This window comes from Tenrec ecaudatus, chromosome 16 (genome assembly GCF_050624435.1).
Source record: "Tenrec ecaudatus isolate mTenEca1 chromosome 16, mTenEca1.hap1, whole genome shotgun sequence".
Classification (NCBI taxonomy): domain Eukaryota; kingdom Metazoa; phylum Chordata; class Mammalia; order Afrosoricida; family Tenrecidae; genus Tenrec; species Tenrec ecaudatus.
The window spans coordinates 98970023-98990913 of NC_134545.1; the positions used below are offsets into that span (position 1 = coordinate 98970023).

General features: G+C 42.9%; 1 protein-coding gene across 8 annotated transcripts in view; it reads left to right on the top strand.

Annotated features, from left to right (window-relative positions):
- The window catches only part of ATRNL1 (attractin like 1), a 647203-nt gene that overhangs the window by 99721 nt on the left and 526591 nt on the right, over positions 1-20891 (top strand). For all 8 annotated transcript variants that reach the window (XR_012780436.1, XR_012780437.1, XM_075534999.1 and 5 more), the window contains exons 10-13: positions 1057-1211; positions 15062-15146; positions 18112-18320; positions 19309-19427. Coding sequence is in view for 6 of the 8 variants with exons in the window: in XM_075534999.1 (XP_075391114.1) it covers positions 1057-1211; positions 15062-15146; positions 18112-18320; positions 19309-19427 (568 nt within the window). In the remaining 2 variants the exon portion in view is untranslated. The remainder of the gene's footprint in view (positions 1-1056; positions 1212-15061; positions 15147-18111; positions 18321-19308; positions 19428-20891) is intronic.

Below are 20891 nucleotides of genomic sequence, written 5' to 3' on the forward strand. Positions count from 1 at the left end.
CATTTTAATGCCTCTCTAAATGTATGTGATTTTCAACTGCACCCCTGACACATGGTTGTGTGGATATCTGCCGCAAGGTTGAGCAAAAGAAAGCTTACACGTGACTACAAATGATGATTTTCTTAAAAAAACAAAAATAGCAATAACAACAAAAAAAGCAATAACAAAGAGTAAAATACATGCTATTAGAATCAGAACATCAGCAATGTCTCTTTCCATTCTTTAAAACCTGGAGGTTGGCTATTTAGTTTTCTATTTAATACAATTTGATTGAGGTTTTGGGCTGTTGATATGCTTACCAACGCATGAATATTATACAGGCACTCCCAAATTTATGAATGCTCTGTTCCTAACGGTATCTTTAAGAGTTTGTAGGTACGTCTCACCAGGGGCACAGGGCTATTCCTGAGCCTCACTTTCGCGCAATAAAAGGCTCCGAGCCCTTTCAATGATTTATAAGCTACATAGGCAGCAAGTGAAGGAGGCTGCAGTGAAGAATTAGTGCCAGTAGAGGCTGACTTAATATCTCCAAAAGAGGGCAAGTTTACATAATACTGAAGGGCAAGGAGGACTTATCCTTACATCTGATGTTCATGACCAGGGGCCTGCCCGAACATCTATAAAAACATCCAAAAAACACATCCCGAGGTCTAATATGAGTCTTGGAGTTTTACTTGACTACAATTTGGGATACGTTTTATTCCATTAACTCTTGGCTTCTTTTGCGGTGTGTACACTCTCTTGTTTTAAGAATACTTACTTCCCGCATGTCTCCAGGGACAATGAATACACAGTATCAGCTGTTCTGAGGACCAGCAGGTCTATTGCAGGTTGTGTTTCCACGAAACCCTTTTAAGGTACCACGACTTCCAAAATTAAAATCATATAATGTCCGGTGAAGATCATTTACAAGTTGTTGTTGGGGGAGGAAAAAAGGCATGTGGCGTGCACACCTCCAGGGAAAATTCGACGTAGGAATTAGCTCTCTGATATAATCTGTCTAAGCAGGCAGGTCACCTTATCGTTTGTAATGCCTTTTCAAATTTTACTCTGTAGGACGGTTCTGAAAGAAAGTGGGTCGGCCAGATACCTTCACTCGGCTGTTCTGATCAACGGAGCCGTGCTTATCTTTGGAGGGAACACTCATAATGACACTTCCTTGAGTAACGGGGCCAAGTGCTTTTCTGCCGATTTCCTGGCATATGACATAGGTAGGTACCCGTTAGGATGATGCCACGCAGGAAACAGCAGACCTGTGCCGTGCCGAGGTTTGCAAGTACCTCCATTGACTTGTGCTCAGTTCATTTTCGAGGTGAACTCGCTGAAGGATTGTGAATGGACTTCTCTCTCACTGCAACCACACACAGGCCCGAGAAAACAGAAGTGTTCGGGTGAGTCAGGGCAGAGGCCAGGCCAGAAAAGTCTAGATTTCGAATATCCTTTCAGAAAGGAGCCCAGCGGCTCCATGGTTAAGCACTTGGCTGCTTACCAGAAGGTTGGCTTTTCAAGCCTAGCAGCTCTGGACGGGAACTCGTGGCTGTCTGCTCCCCATGGAGATGGCCCTGTCATAACCCGGTAAAGCAGTTCTGCCTTGTCCCACGGAGCCGCGAGGAGCCAGGATCAACTCAGTGGCACACAGCCCCAGAGGTTCAGTGGACAAAGGAGGCTCATGGCGTTATTCCCATGTTATTAGGTCTGCTTTCACTGCTACAGTTTTGGGATGTAGACAGTAGATGCTGTCATACAGGTGAGTTTTCTAGCATCACTGAGAGCAAAAGGAATCCCGAAGTTTGAGTGGTTTGTTCTTGGTGTAACGTAAGTGTCACGAAGTAGTTTCCCGAGGATTCCAATATTTACCAGTGAGGGGTTTCCACGGCTTGAAGTGTATTTTTTAACACTGAAGTGAGCCTTGAGATGATATGTCAGTATAATGAAATGAGTAATTATTCCAGAGTTTTCAATAGGCCTGACATAGAATTACGATGCTTATAATTACAAATGGCAGTCATTTCTGAGGTAGAAAGTTTAGGTAAATTTCAGAGAAAACAAGGGTGAAAGACCACTCAGAGCTAGATTGATGTTATTTTTTCTTCAAAGAGATAATAGAAACATGAAAATGTAATTTCCCGAGTTAGATTAGTTCAGAATAAGGTAGGAGGTAGCCTTTCTGTCAGAAATACATCTTGCAGCAAAACAGAGCTGCTGAAACATCAGCTGAGGTGGGACTTTTAATAGAATTCTTAAAATTGCATGGACATGACAGCTGTACTGATGGTGTTGATTAAAGACAAAGTTTGTAAACAAAACTAAGAAAAGTCATTTCATATTTGAAGAAGGAATACTAGATTAATTCATTGTGCATAATAACATGCATGGTTATTTAATAATACAATGATGTTGTACTTGAAACAAACAAAACCAAACTCATTGCCATTGATCGAGTCAGTTCTGACGGACAGAGACCCTATAGGACGGGGCAGAACGGCCCCTGTGAGTTCCGAGATTGTAACCCTATGGGAGCAGAAAGCCCAGCCACCTCCCTTGGAGCTGGTTACAGTTCTCAAAGTGCAAATCTTGCAGCTCCGCGTGTAACCAGTATCCCACAAGGGGCCTCTTTAAGATCCCTTAAATGGTTTACGAAACATAGATATGCTTTTGAACAACTTAGAGGGACAGGTATGTATACATATATGAACCCCTCACTCCCCAAACAGAACAAACAAAACAAAACACAACAGCCAAACCAGTTGCTGGCAAGTTGTTGCCGACTCATGGTGGCCTAGGTCTTTCCGAGTAGACAGGAGGTCTACTCTGTGGTAGGCAGAAGGGTTACCATAAGGTCAGATCTGCTCCATAAGGTTTTCTTGGCTCAATCCCCCCTCCCCCAGTTTTATTCTCATATAATTCACATATCATCCAATCCAATAGTTCAGTCACATCAAGAAGAGTTGTACAATCAACTTCACAATCACTTTGGGAACATTTTCTTCATTCATGTACTCATCGTGATTTGCTTGCCCTGTCCCCGCCACCTCCCCTGCCATATCCCCAGGCAACTATTAGCTCCATTGACTGAAATCTTCATGGCAAGGAACCCTGCTGGGACAGTGGTTAAGCACTTCATTGCCAAGGGAAAGGTTGGTGGTTCAAATCCACCCGCAGTAACTCTACAGAAGTGATTTGGTGTTCTGCTCCCCTAAAGGCGACAGCCTAGAAAATCCGACGAGGCAGCTCTACTCTGTCATCCCGGGCCCTTTGTGAGTCAGAACTGATCCGTGGCACACAACAACAACAACAGCCATCTTTGTGGGAGGATCATTAGGCTATTCTTTAATGGGGCTTTGGGGTGGATGCACGCCTCCAACAAGGGCTGGGTGAACCATGTGCAACACCCCAGACTCCTCTGATCAGAAGGAAACCATATCGAATCAGTTCTGACCCATAGCTCCTCGCTAGGACAGATTTAGAACTGCCCCGTTACCAAACCAAACTCACTACCGCGGAGTTGATGCTGGCTCATAGCGAACCCAGAAGACAGGATAGACCTGCCCCTGTGGGTTTCCAAGACCGTAACTCCTTACAGGAGTAAAAAGCCCCGTCTTTCTCCCTCAGAGTGACTGGTGGTTTGCAAATTGCTGACCTTGTGGTTCACAGCCAAACGCTTAACCACTTTGCCACCAAGCCTCCGGAACCGCCCCATAGGGTTCTATAAATCTGTACGGAAGCCGGTCGTCACATCTTTCTCCAGGGGAGTGTGGCTGGTGGGTTCGGAGAGCCAGTTGAGCACTTAACCACTGCACCACCAGAGCGCCTTTCATCCGCGTGCCCATGCATCGCTGCCAAAGGGCTTCTAACTCATAGTGACCCTGTAGCACAGACTAACTGTTGCCTGGTGTTTCTGAGACAGCGCATCATACGGGAGCAGCCAGCCTCATCTTCCCCCCTAGAAACGGCTAGTGAGTTTGAACTGCTCACTTTGGGGAGCAACCCACTCATAACCCACTGCTCCACCGACAACCAAAGTTCTCTGTCCCCATAATTTGTCAGAGGACAAGTTGATTACCATCCTGAGGCTCAGGGCAATGAAGTGTATGAAGGTTTTCAGGAGGGCTTTGGAAAGTTTGTGGGAAAAAATCCATTATCTTGAACTAATGTTTTCCACAGACGTTTTGATCCCCGCTCCTATCCCTGTGTTTCTGTACCTCAGGGGCACAGACCTGGATCCGTCACGGTGGTTGACATTAGTTAAGTAGTGCCTGGGGACACAGGGTCAGGCTTTGGACTGCTAACCGAAAGTCTGAACTATTCAAAACCGCCAGCTCCTCCGAGGGAGGAGAATTCACAATCTTTTCTCAAAAACCCAACTCACAGTTCTAACTGTGAGCTGGAATTGATTCGATGGCAGTGTTTTTATTATTATTATTAAATCATTATATTGGGGCTCATAGAACTCTTATCACAATCCATACATCCATCTATTGTGTCAAGTACATTTAGTAAATTTGTTGCCCTCATCATTCTCAAAACATTTGCTTTCTACTTGAGCCTTGGATATCAATTCCTGTTTGTTTTTTAACATTAGTTATTTATACATAATATTATCTATTAAACCATGATGGTTAATAATACAACGAACACTGATATCCACCATACTATGTTATATAGTAGTACATAGTAATGTATAAGGAGGTTGGTGGTGGACTAGGCTTGATGGTGGTGGGTTGATCATAATATATAATGAACTGAACTCCCCACGGAAGAACAGCACTGGGGACAGAAATCTAACCGTGTGGCTCATGTCCTCCCCTCCTTCTGTTTTCTCTCCTCCTCTCCCATCATCGCCCTCACTGGGTGTGTGCAGAGTTCAGCCCAGAGAGCATCAAATGCCCCCTCGCTGTGGCCTTCGTTTGCATTTTCTGAACAACTGGAAGGTCAGCCAGTCTTCATGTGACTCTCCGTCAGTGCTTCTTCCTCTTCTGGGAAATGCCTGTTTCTGTGTGGCGTCCATTTTCCTCTTGTGAGCCATGGTGGGCCAGTGGGTTCCCTGCTGGCCTGCTAACTGCAAGCTCAGGGGTTTAACTCCACCCAAAGCTCAGGCTGTCTGCTTTGGTAAAGATGAGCAGCCTCAGAAACCTGAAGGGACCGGTCTAGTGTGTCCTGTAAGGTCACTTTGCGTCAATGGGTCTTGAGTTGTTGTGCTAACAGTGAAGGTGACCGTTTAGGAATGTGGAATCATCTGTTCTTCCCTGTAATGGTTTCCAGGTCAGGGGGTCCGCATGGCCAGTCCAACTTGCCCATCTGCACTCATTTTTCTTGTTTTCTCTGCTGATGCTTCGGACACTGGGCTGACCTGTGCCTCAGAGGTTTATGGGCAACAGACGCGTCCGTGGTCTAAAGTGCAGAAAGGAGAAAGCTTTTCAGTGCAGCGTAGCAGTCTTCTTCTCAGAAAGTGAGGCAGATGCCGCCTTCATCCCTTCCACTTCCATTCCCATCGTGAGAATCTTGCCATTTGTCTTTGGTCAGCTCCACAGGAGACCGAGTGATGTCGCTTCCAGCTATTCAGCCAGATGCTCAGCTTATGTTACATTTGCTATGGAAGGGGGAAACGATTTTGTCAGGTTGTTTATTTTTTTAAAAAAATGGACTTACAGGAATTCTTTACACATTCCTGATATTAATCTTGGGTTAGTTAAATGTGCCACTGATGTTTCTCTATTAACATCTCGCCTTCTTGCTTTCTTTAATGCATATTCTGGTGAGCACACATTTAAAATTTTTAATGAAAAAGTCTAAAAGACTTTTTCAGTCTTTTTGATTTACCCACCCCCCACCTTTTCTTTTGGCTGTCTTTAAGATTTTTCTTTCTTTTAAGTCCAAGGACAGAATGATGATATCCTGGATTAACTTCTAAGAATATAAGTGATAAGCTATCAGATAATCCTGTTAAGCAGGAAATTACTTCAATTTGATAATTAGAATGTTTAATATTATGTCATTTTAAATCACCTTCTGGGTTTTGATGACGAAATTGGTATCCGGAAGCACAAGTCCAACCTTTTACTGTGGACACCCAGAGTCCTCTTGGGCAGGATGGGAGGTTGTCCTGCCTGCCTGCAAAGTCAACACTGAATGCACCCACTTGTCTTGGGGACTCGTGTGAATCCAGCGAGTCATCAAACTGTCTCCCTGTAAAGGCCCCTCCCTGCCCAGCTAAGCAAGCAGCTGGCTCTCCCTTTTTCCCTGTAGATATCTTGAGTGGGAGTCAGGCCTCACGTAGGTTGTCCCACACCTTCAAGGACACACATTTCTACATTCTCTGGGGGCAATTGAGGAACTCCCTCCACAGAATTGAGGTGTAGAGGGGCTCACAGCAGGATTGTCTCTACATATCCCCTTCTCCCCAAGTGTCCCCCCCTCATTTAAACTCTTAAACTTTTTGTATCCACAAAACGGGAGAGGAGATTTGAGAGTGTGGCAGAGATACGGAACATTTCTAGGAAAATGTGCACACGGCAGGATGGTCTTGGATAGCACCCGTCTTACATGCTAGGTCTTGGCAGAAATTTCAACGTGCTGTCAAAATCAGCTTGATGGCAGTCCTTGTGTGTGCGTGTGTGTGTGTGCGTGGGTTCATTGTGGTATGCTGCAAGTTGTTGGGTTTGTAAACTCGACTATGCATGAGAGCGAGGTGACTACAATGTGTGCATTTTGCTGTTTGGAACTTAATCCGACATTAAGTAGTGGGCGTAGCGCCTAGCTTTTCAGGGAGCTAATCGAATGGTGATTTATTTTCTAAGAGATGCTATGGAGCTTCATTTTTTTGTTTTCCTGTCACACGTTAACCAAGATGTGACTGATACATGTCGTGTGTTGGGTGGGGTATCTTTTGAAGCATCGCGCAGTCATGAGAGGCCCTATAGTTGACGTGAGAGACAGTCCCAGGAAAGGCTGGCGGTGGGGAATGGAAATAACAAGTGAAGGAACAGGGAGAAAGTGCAGAATCAAACTAGCGCCCCTTGGGGGTGAATGGAAGTCATCCTCTTCAAAGACCGTTTCTCCTTGCTGCCCCAAGCGCAGAGAGAAACAGCTGCAGCATCTGAATACCGGCTGTGTCTGTGTCGATTATAACTCGATGCTGCAGATATGAATTTGCTGGCACTTTCAGCCCGGCCTGCCCAGGGGCTGAGCATGCTACTGGGCAGGCATTTCTGGAAAGCAGAGAGGAGAGCCCGGGGTACCGGCGCAGGACTCGCAGTCGGCTAAGTCTCCCGTAGAGCGCAGTGCAGCGCTGTCAGTAAAGGTGACCACATTTGTTTTCTTAGACTGTCAGCTTCTGAATCGCTTCTAGACAGCAGTCTTTAATGTCGTGAGTGGATTGCATAGTGATTGAGGACAGAGCAGACGCAATCCCACGAGGAAGAGGGAACTTGTAAATGAAATCAGAGGAAGAAAAGCATCTCTCTTTACAGACTTTTAGTGGACGAGTTAAGGGATGCTGCTGGCCCTGGGGAATAAGCATTGGGCCAGGACCTGCAGAGTTATCCGTTGGGACCTACCAGGTGCTCTGCCTGAGGAAGAGGAGGGCGTCTGCTAAAGATTTACTCTCCAGGACACCCTAAGAAGTGTTTGACCCTGCCCTGTATGTAGGGTCACTGTGAGTCCCGATCAACTTGCTAGCAGTGGGTGGGCTGGATGCCTTACAAAGCTGGAAGGAGTTTCCAGTCGGTCCTGGTATAAGCTGTAGTGTTAAGCGAAAAAAGAAAAAATAAAAGAAAATTTCAAAATAAAAGATGGCCACGTTCCTGTGTCTGTGAGCAATACTTTCAAAACGAAATGTTTAGGCCGAGTTGACCAAGAGGGTGCGTGCATCTTCTTCCCTGAAACGATCATCGTGAATGAAAGGATAATTTTGGGAATCATCGTAAGCCTCCAAAGAAAGCTAGTCGACCGGGGAAAAAACCCCAGAGAAACATCACTAATTAGGGGCAGATGAGAAAGATTGTTGGTAGTATCTCCAAAGTTGGAATCTTATTACAAAAGCGTGCAAATGGTTAAAATAAACTTTTCTAAAACTTTAATCAAGTTTTCAAAATCTGTTTTTGGTTTAACATACACATACTTTGTGGGCTTTTTATATCCCTATGTGTTTCAACCACCCAATTAAGACTGACCTGTGAATTTGCCTTTCAAGTGGAATATTAAAAAGAATCTTTACAATGGGTCCTTAAAATTACAGGTGAATAATTTCAAGGAAAAATTGGTGTATGTGAAGGAAAATTAGCCAATGTACTGTGTACACTTTTATGCATATAGTAAAGTCTCACAAAGTGTTAGAAAGAATGTACACTTTTTTGCATATAGGAATATAAGCAGTTTGTCGATTTCAGCTTAAGTTCTAATATACTTGTATGACACTTTGGAGGTAAATAGTTTTGACCACACAATTCTGACTGCTGAAATTTGGAATTGAGGCTACAGTAACTCTATCTCCCTGATCTTATATATCTGTGCAGTTAGTAAATGAATATTCAGTACCTCACAGTTCAGTATTTTACCTGTGTCCCAGGGTGTGTGTGTGTGTGTGTGTTTCCCTCTCATTTAATCTTTATTCTTGTGTGACTTTTCTCTAGGTGTGGAATGGCACTTCTGTAAATTTCCGTGGCATCCATAACCACCTGGAATTTGCTTCCATTTGTCTAGCCCCGGACTGTTGATCAAGTGAAAAATGGCCCGAGTCCTCTCGAAATACAGTTTCTTGTTGGCAAGAAATATGACTCGTTCCGGTTAGATATACTAATAGCCATGAGGGACTGTGTAATGTAAGGATGAGAAAACTACCTGTAAACAGCGATATTAATTTAGTATTTAGCTTTAAGGCATTTCATCCCTTCTGCATCTTACAGGAAAACCAATCTGTGTTTTGCAGAGAATCCTGATCAAGAATGTGAGAACTCAGTAGCAGAGTTTATCTAGCTCAACCTTCTGTTGCGTAGTCACTGCGAATGCGGGCGAGATAAGCGGAACACCCATTTCTGCCCAGAGCTCTTATCTATTTTTCTCTCCCCGCTCCATAGAAAGACCTTGCAGGTGGGCAAATACCATCAGCACGCATGAATTACAAGATCCGTAGCTGCTTTCAGAAATTCTCAGGTTAAATTATATTCTTTCTAACACTGTGAGTGAAAAGCATTTCCCTGCTCTTTTCAGAGACTGAAGGGAAGTTCATGTTCATTGTGCCGTGTCAGTTGGGGTAGGTTTGATTATACGGTTGTAACCAGTACTGCCACAGGTGGGTTCTCTGGAAAGCCAAGCCCGAGACAGCGTTCTGTTCTGGATCACCATCTGTGTAAGGGAAGGGGCTGAGTGAGGCACGGCTGGGCAGAGGAAGAAGTCAAGCTGTGGGGGAACTGTGGGATGGAATGGACCCTCCAGAGTGGATTTTCATTAGGGGGGAAATAGCAAGGTCATTCTCAGGCCAGAAATATTTTTCCTTTGGGTACCAGGACTTGTGGCTAGGAGTGACTTTCACCTTTGGGTGCCTAACAGATGAATTCTTCTTGTTGAGGACACAGCACCATTGGAAGATCTTGTATTTACGGTGTGGTTTGCAGCCCGGGATTCCCACTGTACCTGCCTGGAGCTTGACCACATCTTGTGGGACTTGATCCAGGAGATCTGCTCGTAATGAGATCTCCTTGCTGTAAAGTAGCTTTTCTGGTTATGTGGGATTCCTCGCTGAGCTCCCAAACATTCTCTAAGTCCTCTGATAGTGGTGATGATTAAAAAATGCTATGGATAGAAAAAACAACAACAACCCCCTACTCAGGATATTTATTTATTCTTATCATAATGAACTGTTGGCCTCTCCAGGGCTGATGGCCCAGTATATCCCGCTGGTCATTTGTGGGGTCATCCTTGATCTCTTGCTGTCAGAGTTCACATCTGGGGGTAGCAGTAGGCAGATCGGCTCTCTTATGAAGGAATTCATGCTGTTGGGATTCTGATTAGCTTCCATCTCTTCCATCGTTTTCACTTTATGTGCCCATTGGGCCAGTAGTATATGCTAGATACTGGCTTAGGGTAGCTTCCCGAAATAGTTACTTACTTGATAATTTAGTGCCTTGTACCTGGTGATTCTCTCAAAGCAGTCACATGTGGAGTTGACATCACTAGGCTCAACAGTATCCCTGCGTCGACCTGTTTTTTGCATGTGGGTTGTCCTTGAGAGTGTGTGACCTTGAGTGGACCTGCCTCCACCGTGGCGGCAGTGCCTGGAGCAGCTTGCAGCTCACACTGTTTGCTGACAGTATTTCCAGTAACTTAGGGCACCGATCTTCCCTGGAATGATGATCTGGGAGCGCATATCATGTTCATCCTAAGTCCTCAAACTTTACAGTACTAGTTTCAATAAAAATGTATTCATCACTTAAGATACACATCCATTGTAGTCCGGCAGTGCAGACTTGCCCATGGTCATCTCTTAGGGACTGAGCGTGACACAGAACATACTAATTAATGATCACCTTTAGACGGAGTAATCGAATACGCATTACCTTACATTAACAATTAAATGATATCATCTAGAAATAAAGTGTTCCTTCAGTTGGCTATATTTCATCGATGAAGCAAATCACATGGCCACACCCACATTTTAGAGGATGTGGAAGTATAGTTTCACCTTGTGCCTGAATAAAGCAAAGCGGACTATTATTAAACATTACCATTAGCCGTCACAAATACTGTCTTTAATTTTTAAAATCTTTTAGTATAATCGAAGTAAATGCCTTGAAGGTAATAATAAAGCTTACTCTTTCCACTACATACATTAAAAGGCAAAAAACTTCTAGAAGTATAATTGGATTTTCTTATTGCTTATCTGAATTAATTGATCTCATGTGTAATTAAGTTTTTATTACTATACTTTAATATTTCTGTTCTATGGGGACTTGTGTACTTTATTATCCCATTGTTTTTACTTTTATGATACTACTGTTTATATCAAAAAAGGATAAAAGTTCAAGTATGGTTCTGAGGAAAAGTAGTTATTCATATGGGAAATAATTAAAGTAGATCCCTACAGTTTTAAATGGACTGAAGATAATAAACATGTACAACCTTTACAAGAAAACCGAAGAGGCTAGTAAAACACAAATCATAAGGAAAATAATATACTTAAACAAATAACAACATAAGCTTTCTGTATCATAAACCAAGTGAAAGACAAGATATAACATGGGAGAAGAGATGGTAATGCATACAACCAACAAAATATTGATAGCTATAATATTTACTTTAAAATATTTAAATGATTTAAAAAATCAAATACAAAAATGGGCAAAAACTTGAACACTAAATTGATAGAAGAGTAAAAACAAACGGTGTCTATTCATGAAAAGATGCCTCATCTTACCAGTATTGGAGAGATGCAAAATAAAGCACTCGTCCGAGGCGTGCGAGTGAAGGAGTCTGGTAGCGTGCTGTGGTGGTGCGCGTGTGCAGCGCTTGTGTGAGTGTCAGTGGGTTCAGCGACTTCGGGGAGAAATTTGACTAACTCTGGTAAGTTGAAGTGGTGCTCCTACTTAGCCCTGGCAAGTGTCTTTGTACAAACCTCTCTCGACTCTGAGCACAGGAAGACGAGTGCAGGCATGGTCATAGAACACCCGCCTTGTAAGAGCAAAGCAAAGATAGGCCATGCGAGCATTGGCAGTTTGATAGTTAAGTTATGCTGCAATGCTCTATCACGTGAAAGTAAGTACACCGTGCCACGCAGATACACAATGAAAGAAAAAACATATAAAAACTTACAACCTACAAATAACTATGTATATAAAGTATCATGCATGAGTAAATATGGGACCATGGTTGCTACTATAGATGGCAGAAATAAAGAAATGTTATCAGGGGGAGAGTACCCAGATCTCAGATCTGTAATGTTTCATTTGTTTCAAAAACTCCATGGTGAGCATGATAAAGTATTGACTTTTTACAAAGCGGAGTAGTGGTACCTAGGCGTTTCAGTTTTTTTCTTTAGACGCTTCTGTGTGCTGAAGAATCATTTCTTTCTGCCAAAAGATGTTGGCTCGTACTGTTAGGAAAAATCTTTCAAAAGTTCCAGTTTTAATTGGTGCTGATGTTTCAGCGCTTTCTCCTTACTCATTGCTTGGATGGTTTCCTGAACACATCCTACAGGTCTGGGCTAGAATAATTACTTTCTTTCGCTTCTTCTGCCTGGTCGTATAAATGTATATGTACAGGATGTCTGGTAAACATTGTTGGACAGCCACCCGGAAGGTTGGCAGTTTGAACTCACCAGCCGCTCTGTAGCAGAAAGTGAGGCTACCTGCTCCCACAAGATGTTCAGCTTTGGAAACCCTAAACAGGGTGGCTGGAAGTCAGAAAGCACTAAATGGCACTGGCCTCCCGTCCCTCCCCTCACCCCCATCAGATACTCCTAAGTGGCCTGGACGTTTCTTCCTCTTTGGGAATGTTAGTAATACATTGGTTTCTGGAAATCCTACTCTTCAACGGAACTCTCTTTTCAGTTTAGTTTCCTTGAGGCACATTCAGCTGCCTGCAGGCCTGTTGTGGGAATCCTTAGCAATTTTTAAAACAGTGCCCGTGGTGTGTGTGTGTGTGTGTGTGTGTGTGTTAGGTGGTAGGTTTGAGGTCTCTTTCCCTTCACACAATAGTTGCCTTTGACATCTACGCCTCATTCCTTCATAAAGCCTGTGCATGCCACAAGACCCCTCGCTCGATGGGAATCCTCATTCAGACTCCTCAGCATGCCTTCATGACACCAAAGATTCATAAACACAAATGAAAGATAGACAGATGAACAAATAGACCTCAGGCAAGCCACTTAGTTATTTAACTTTTCCCTGGATCATGTCTCCTTTCCTAGCATAGGGTAATACTATCTTAGTCAACGTTTATCACTGCTTAGTTTTCAGTGGTTTAAACACATTAAGACAGACGAGGCAGAGCTGTGCATCGGTCACCACCATCAGCTTTAGAACCTGTTTTCATTGTTCTTAGTTCCCTGTCTCCCCCAACCTTGCTCTCTGTCGTAGTCACTTTACAGATTCTTTAAGAAAATTTAAATTAATTTATTTATGTGTATAAGAAAGAGCTTTTTATCAAAGGGTAATTGTATATTAAGAAAACATCCTAGCTCAGTCCAGATCAAGTCCATAAGTCTGATATTAGCCCATATATGCCTGATACCAATCTATAAAGTCATCTTCTGACTCACACAACACATGCAATGATGTCAAATGCAGGAAGATCGCCGGCCAGTGGGTGGAAAGTCTTGTGGATCCAGCAGCAGTGGAAGCATCTCAGCTCTGGTGGGGGTTTCCATGTGGCTCCTCCAGCTCCAGAGCTCTGGCTCCATCACCATGGCTCCATGTGGTTTGTCAACAGGAATGTCTTACAGAGAGAGAGCTATAGGATTCTTAAAAAGACCATTTGAGTTATATAGAAGGAAACACTTTGTAAGTTTTCTGATAGCACACATTTAATACAGATTTATTAAATCAACTCTTCAATGAAGCATTACCAGAGTTAATTTTTATGTACCATTCTCTCAATGACATCGAGTCAGTTCTGACTCATAGTGACCCTATAGGACATGGTAGAACTGCCCCTTTAGATTTCTGAAAGTGAAACTCTTTGTGGTAGTAGGATGCCTCGTCTTTCTCCCTTGGAGAGGCTGGTGGTTTCAAACTGCTGACCTTGCGGTTAGCAGTCCAATGTATAATCCATTATGCCACCAAACTCATCACCATCGAATTGATTCTGACTCATAGTGACCGTATGGGGCACAACAGTGTGATCTTAGAGCTTTGGCTCTTGGGAAGTTTATAGTGTTATGGGAAAACTGTTCCTGTGGAAAAAACACTGGGAGAACATTGGGGTGCGTGTGAAACACTGGGAGAACATTGGGATGCGTGTGAAACACTGGGAGAACATTGGGATGCGTGTGAAACACTGGGAGAACATTGGGATGCGTGTGAAACACTGGGAGAACATAGGGATGCGTGTGAAACACTGGGAGAACACTGGAGTTCTGTACTTTCATACTCTCTGTTGAGATGTTTACTATGAAATATACTTTGTAAAGTAAAGACAGAAATAGCAAACTAAGGCACACAGTAGTTTGAGGAATTTGTATTGAAATATACTTTGAGAAGTGTAACGCAAGATGTGTTTTTTTGGCTCTCAGTCTTATAGCTTCATTTTTTAAACTATGATTTTGGTGCTCATAATCCCTTTGAACTTGACTAATAATATTGACGTTAATAAAATTTATTATTTCAATATTCATGTTATAGACATAACTTCTTTAAATAGAAAAATTCATTTAACTTTTACAATTAACTATTTCAGATCAGTTTCTTTGTCTAAAAAGCTCTACTATAACTAAATTAGCGTTCAAAAAGCTTATTACACCATTTACTCTTATTAAATATTAAGGGCATCTTTTATCTGTGGTGGGTCTAGGATGAAGCAGGATAGAACATTGTCTTGCAAATATCCTAAGCCACTGAGTGCTTCTCGTATGAAATGAAAATGATGTGAAATCTAAATTGTTAAAGTGAGCTCAGTGGTTTATTTTCCTGGGTGCTTTAGGCATTCTTGCAGTAAGTGTTCTGTAGCCCATTTGTTTTCCTTTGTACATGTAAAATCTCGTGTGGTAGTTTAACCATCTAGTTGATTCAGCGCTGATGCTCATGAGGTTTGCTATAGAAACCGTGTTTTGTTTTTTACAGGAGACTGGTATGTCACCGAAAGTATCTAATAAGAAATTATATTTGATTTCATACCCCTTATTTCACACACCTCACAGTAGTTGTAGAAATTTTTGGCAAGTGATAATTTTATTTAAGGAGTCATGATTCTAAACTGTGAGTCAAGGAAAGTTAGAAAAGGACCGGTTTATTTTCTTGATTTTAAGTGTTGTATCTTTAATAATCTGGTCAATCATTATTTTGTAGCATTCCTCTTCATTTGCTACTCTTGCACTTAAAATACATTAAAAAATTTTTTTTCTGTCTTTTAGCTTGTGATGAATGGAAAATATTACCTAAACCAAATCTTCACAGAGATGTCAACAGATTTGGACACTCCGCAGTTGTCATTAACGGGTAAGAGGTGCACGTTTGCCATTTCTAGAGGGTCAGTGGTGTCCGTCAAACTATCCAAAACGATTGTACTTTATGGCACCGGTTTATGCACATCACTACCCTGGACGACATTTTCAGCATTAGCCAGATCTTTTATTTGTTTTTGCTTAAATGGGTTGATGGACCGAGGATAGCAGATAGGTGAGCAGGCTTGGAGAGCCGAAGGGGAGAAGGCCCGCTGTGTGTTGTAGGTCACTGTGAGTCGGCTTTGACTTAGAAAACACACCAACCAGAGCCAGAGGACTGAGGAGCCCAACGAAGGCACTGAGATAAAACTTCAGGTACTTTCGAAGTCCCTCTGCCTTCTTTTTTCCAGACACCAGTCAAGGGATGAGTTTTCCTTTATCAAAGAGCATCCTGCAACGATAGCGAACCCATATTTCTACCCAGGAGAATGAGGAAAGTGAAAAAGGTCTAGCCCCTCATTTAGGTCTGTCATTAACAACACATGTCATTTTAACAAGTCACCTTGCATTTCTGCACTTTATTTTCCGATACTCACGGGGATACGGGCTGGATCACTGGCATGACCTCACTCTTCCCCTTGAAGTGGCTGTGGTTTTTATATTCTTCAGCACAAATATTGAGATGTGGGTTCAAGTGGCGGGAAGCAATGCCATAGCTCATTGGGTAGTTTAACTCATTACCACCTTCCCCTAATTCTGTGCAATTTCCCAAGTTTTTTTGACATAATGACTTGAACTTGAAAGCAGGTAGTAATTAACCCCATGGAAACAATGGAACTGAAATCACCTCGCTTTCCAAAGGATCACAAGAGATATCTCTGCTGAAAAATTGAGCTCCTCGATATTTTTATTTACATTTTAGAATGTAAAATATATTCTCAAAGTATTTCCGGATCTTTCCCATTTATGGTATCAATGATATTTTCAGGAGGGGAAATGGTGTTTGGAGGGCATGTCAGGTGTCTTCAGTGGCAGTAAACCAACAGCATAAAAATCTTTCCAAATTGACATATTGAAAAAGCAATCTTTCATTGTTTCATTCTTGTTCATAATATTTTAAAAGAGGAGACTAAAACACAAAATCTCTCTACCTTAAGCTCTACATAGGCTCTCTGTTTTCATAAAATAGATTATCCAAGAGAGCATATCTAAACTCAAACTCACTGCCACCGAGTCAGTTATTATCCATGTGTAGCTACCTAGTTCTTAAAAACGGTCTCGCTCCTGATTAGAATATCACTTTCCTGTCTAATAGAGTGCTACAGCTAATCCTTATTTCTCCTCCTTTCCTGTATTAGCAGTGGACGCGTTTTGAAGGCTTCATATTTTCTTCATAAAAGCCCCCAAACCAAACCCACTGCCTCAAGTTGAGACTGACTTGTACTGACCTCACAGGACCGGGTCAAACTGCCCCTTTGGTTCCAGAGCTTGTAGCCCCCTTGCTCCCGCGGAGCTGCTGCCCTCACAGCTGCAGACACTGTTATTGGCAGTGCAGCATGTAGCCCTCTGCAGCTCCAACTCCCGCCATCCAGTAGATTCCGCCTCGCGGCGTCTTTGAGGTTTCCAACCTGTCGCCTTCAAGCTCTCGGTGACCTTGTGACTGGCGGTCAGATGCTTTAACCACTGTGCCTCCAGAGTTCCTTTTAATAAATTAAGACCAACGTAATAGCTCACATTTCATCGGCAGCATCTTTAGGAAATCTTATGATGATCTCCCGTGATGCTTCGCATCGTATCAGAGTAAGTTAAAAAGCATTGCTAAGAACCAAGTTCACACCAAAATTGTTTTAAAAATTGACGGGACATTTATACAGATTTTTAAAAAAAAGGTATCGCTACTAAGGTTGAGTCCATACAAGCACAGGTTTATCCCAAACAAGATGTGTTTGAGCATGTCTCTGCCGTCAGTGCACAGCTGCAGAGAAGTTCTCGCAGTAACACGCTTGTCTTAGTCGCCTTCAGAAAATCCACCGCCGTCGCATCAATTCAGATTTATGGCCACCCTGTGGGACTGAGTAGAACTGCCTTGGATTTCTGAGGCTTTAAAACTCTATAGGCGTAAGTAGCCTCATCTTTCTCCCACGGGGTAGCTGGTGGCTTTGAACTTCTGACTTTGAGATTTGCAGCCCCATGCAAAAGCCACGACTCCCCAGGGCTCCTTTAGTCGCCTCATGGTCATTAAGTAGAAGCTGACTCATAGTGACCCTACAGGACAGAGTAGACCTGCCCCTATTAATGGGAGTACAAAGGCCCATCTTTCTCTCTTAGTCTTCTCAGGCTGCCTTTGTAAAAGGTCCCATCAAACAGTGACTCCTGAGGGGATCAACTGGGCCACTTAAATTCCAGGCAGGAAGGTCAGCTCAGAAGAGTAGAGCAGCTGTTTTTGGGGTGATCTTGTTGGATTTTCTTGAAGGACACAGAGTCACCACAGGGGCTGTTTGGAAGACGTAAGGAGGCTGACGCCGTGTTGGTGAGAAAAGAGCAGGGAAGCGGCCCAGCATGTTCTCCTCCTCTACGGCAGAAGCCCTGCGCGTTCTTCCAGGGCACCTAGGGCTGTGCTGAGGCCGTTTCTTTGGGAAATCTTGCCCCATGCACCCCAGAGCCCCGATCTTACCCCTGTACACTTGTTTCTGCTCCCCCAACCCAGTGAACTTGTCAAGGGAACATGGTTTGAGCTCCCTGGAGCACGTGTATAACTGGAAGAGCGCAGAATTCTTTAGGGAAAGGGCTAGAGAGATGGAGACATTTCCTTCAGAAGTATGTGGACTGGGATGGAGGATACTTTGAGAAATGATAGCTGCTTCTTTGGTGTAATAAAAGTATCTGTGATTTTGTAGCAATTCTTTTTGACTCACCCACACATTGTATGTTAGAAATATGATTTTAAAGAACAGTGCTGCCATAAATACTGTAAAAATATATTTAAATGTATTTGAAGATTCCTGTTTTGCTCGTGACAGGTCCATGTATATATTTGGGGGATTTTCCAGTGTGCTCCTTAATGACATTCTTGTCTACAAGCCTCCAAGCTGCAAGGCCTTCAGAGATGAAGAACTTTGTACAAACGCTGGTCCAGGGATAAAATGTGTTTGGAATAAAAATCACTGTGAATCTTGGGAATCTGGGAATGCTAACAATATCCTCAGAGCAAAGTGCCCTCCCAAAACAGGTACGTTTTTTGTTTTCCCATCCCTCTGTGGCAGCAAAATGTCATATACTTCGTTAGAGGTGCAGAAGAGGAATTTTACTTGTGAGACTTCCTTCTGCACCTTTCAGAAATAAACACACCAGTAGTTAGGGGCTGTGCTGCTGGAAGTTAGCATTCGTTAATTAAGCAATATTGCAATCTAATTGTAGGTTTCTGAAATATGTGACTATTTAAAAATATTACTGAATATTTTTATATATGAGTTCTCTCTATACATCAATGAATTATTTTGCTGTGTAAGCAATAATGCTTTCACACGTGTCATTTCTAGAGAAATACCATGTGCTTCTAAGATATTAAAAGGATTTTTTTTTGCATTTGTTGGGACTTTTTTTCTCCTTCCTGAACTTGTCAAACTGGACCATACAATTTAAAAAATTTTGTAGAATTTGATCAATTTTCTGGTTTCATACTCCTTATGACATATTGAATACATAAATCAAAATTATTAAATTTACTAGTAAATGTTAAATGGCTTATGAATGATTTGGATTAAAACTTCATTTTCTTTAAAGGAATGGAGATTTTATTCAGTTTTGATGCTGCAGTGAACAAACCCACTTCATTTATGGAGTAAACTGCACTGACAAAGGTTTCTCTAAGGTTCTTCATGCAAAGCGAATTTATAGTCAGTTTTAGAATGTTTTCTTCTGGATGTACGGTAATAGTTGTCAGTGAGACACCTGCACATATTGGTTCCCTTCCACAATATGTAAGTTGCAAATGGCAACGGAACCCTGGTTGTAGGAAGTATTTCAAGCCCTGCAAACACAAGCAAACCCCAAAGCCGGCTTCATCTTGAGGAACTGATTTTTATATGCAAAGCCATAATAACGATGCGAAAATGCCTTAGTGATTTTTAAGCAGATGTTTCAGAATGTGCGAATCAACCAGAGTGACACGCTCCCATTCCGTGCGCGCTGTGCTCTCTCCCCCGTGTGCGTTACAGCGGCGTCCGATGACCGGTGCTACAGACACGCGGACTGCGCCAGCTGCACGGCCAACACCAACGGGTGCCAGTGGTGCGACGACAAGAAGTGCGTGTCAGCCCACAGCAACTGCAGCATGGTGCGTGCTCGCGGTGAACGCGGCTCATGGCCCTCGGCGCCCGCCCCTCTCACAGCGCTGCTCCAAGCCGTTCACGCCCAACGCCTTCCCAGCGCAAGTAGGGAGTGGCTCTCTTCTGGGCGCATGGTCCTTGGAGACCAGATAGCCTTGTTGCTCCAGTTTGTCGGTGTTGCTTTCATTTAGGATCCTGCGGCTTTTATTTGTTTGCATGTGTGATACTGGGGCCATTCCATGAAGACTGATTAAAAAAAGAAAGAAAGGCTATCCATGGGCGGAAGCAGGACTTGGTCGGTTGGAATTCGATTCCTAGAGCTCCTGTGCGTTTGTTTCCTTCACACCCTCCGTGCATGCATGTATTTTGAGCATTCAGACCCCGTCACCGAGTCCACGCTGCCTCCACTTGTGGGACTCGCAGGAGCAGAGCCCCATCTTTCCCGCAGAGTGGCGGGTGCATTTGGACGGCTAAGCTTGTGAGGCGCTCCGAGGAGCTTAGAGGCGCTTTCTGCTCCGGTGAGGAGGGGCTGGCAGTCTCAGAAACTCACCGGGCCAGGTCTACCTGGTCCTATAGGGCGGCTGGGAATCGGCGTAGACTTCCTGGCAGGGAGTTTGGTTTTGAGTTTTGCTGTTTGGTTTGTCTTTAGGTTGGTGATTCTTCACTGAAGGCAGTTTTGCCCTCCTGGGGGTGTGTATCAGGTTCAGGAAACATTTTGGTTTTCATAAGTCGGGGCTCCTAGTAGGCTTATCTAAATAGAGGTCAGGGTTGTAGCCAAACATCGTATAATGCGTAGCAACTTACAACATCTGGCTCAAGATGTCAGTAGACCTCAGAGTGAGAAGCTACCTAATTGAAGAAGAACTGTTGAAAAAAAATTGCACAAATAATATTTATGGCAGATGAGAATGAGTGAGGAACAGCAAAAATAAATATTTTAATGTAGTAGAATCAAAATATCTTGGGCTTTCTACAGGTCAACAATTTGAAAGAAAAAAATTGGGAAGAGTATTTACTAGGATGAAAATTCTTCTTGTGCGGTAGCTTCATAATGACATACCATTCAAAACAGATGTGCAGAGGACAACTAAATATGACACATTGACTTTTCTTTTCCTGAATTTTTATTTATTCACCATGGTATGCACTTTTACAAAGATGGTATAAATGAGCAAAAAAAGAGTGTGAATTTAAGGTATGAAAACATTATAAGTGATATCTTTACAAATGTGTCTCCATTCCTTAGTAGTATGTTAGTAGATTTAAGTTTTAAGATTCTATTAAAAATATTTAAAATGAGAACATGGAAGTTGGGAGTTGTTCATTCTTAAGATGGCGTCCTGTGACTTCCTTAGATAGTCTGACAGGCTTGTACTGGCCAATGACGTCGCTTGTTTTAATAGAAAGATGGACTTCAATTTTACTCAGTTAATAACATTAATGACATGACTGCATTGAAAATTTGAATTACT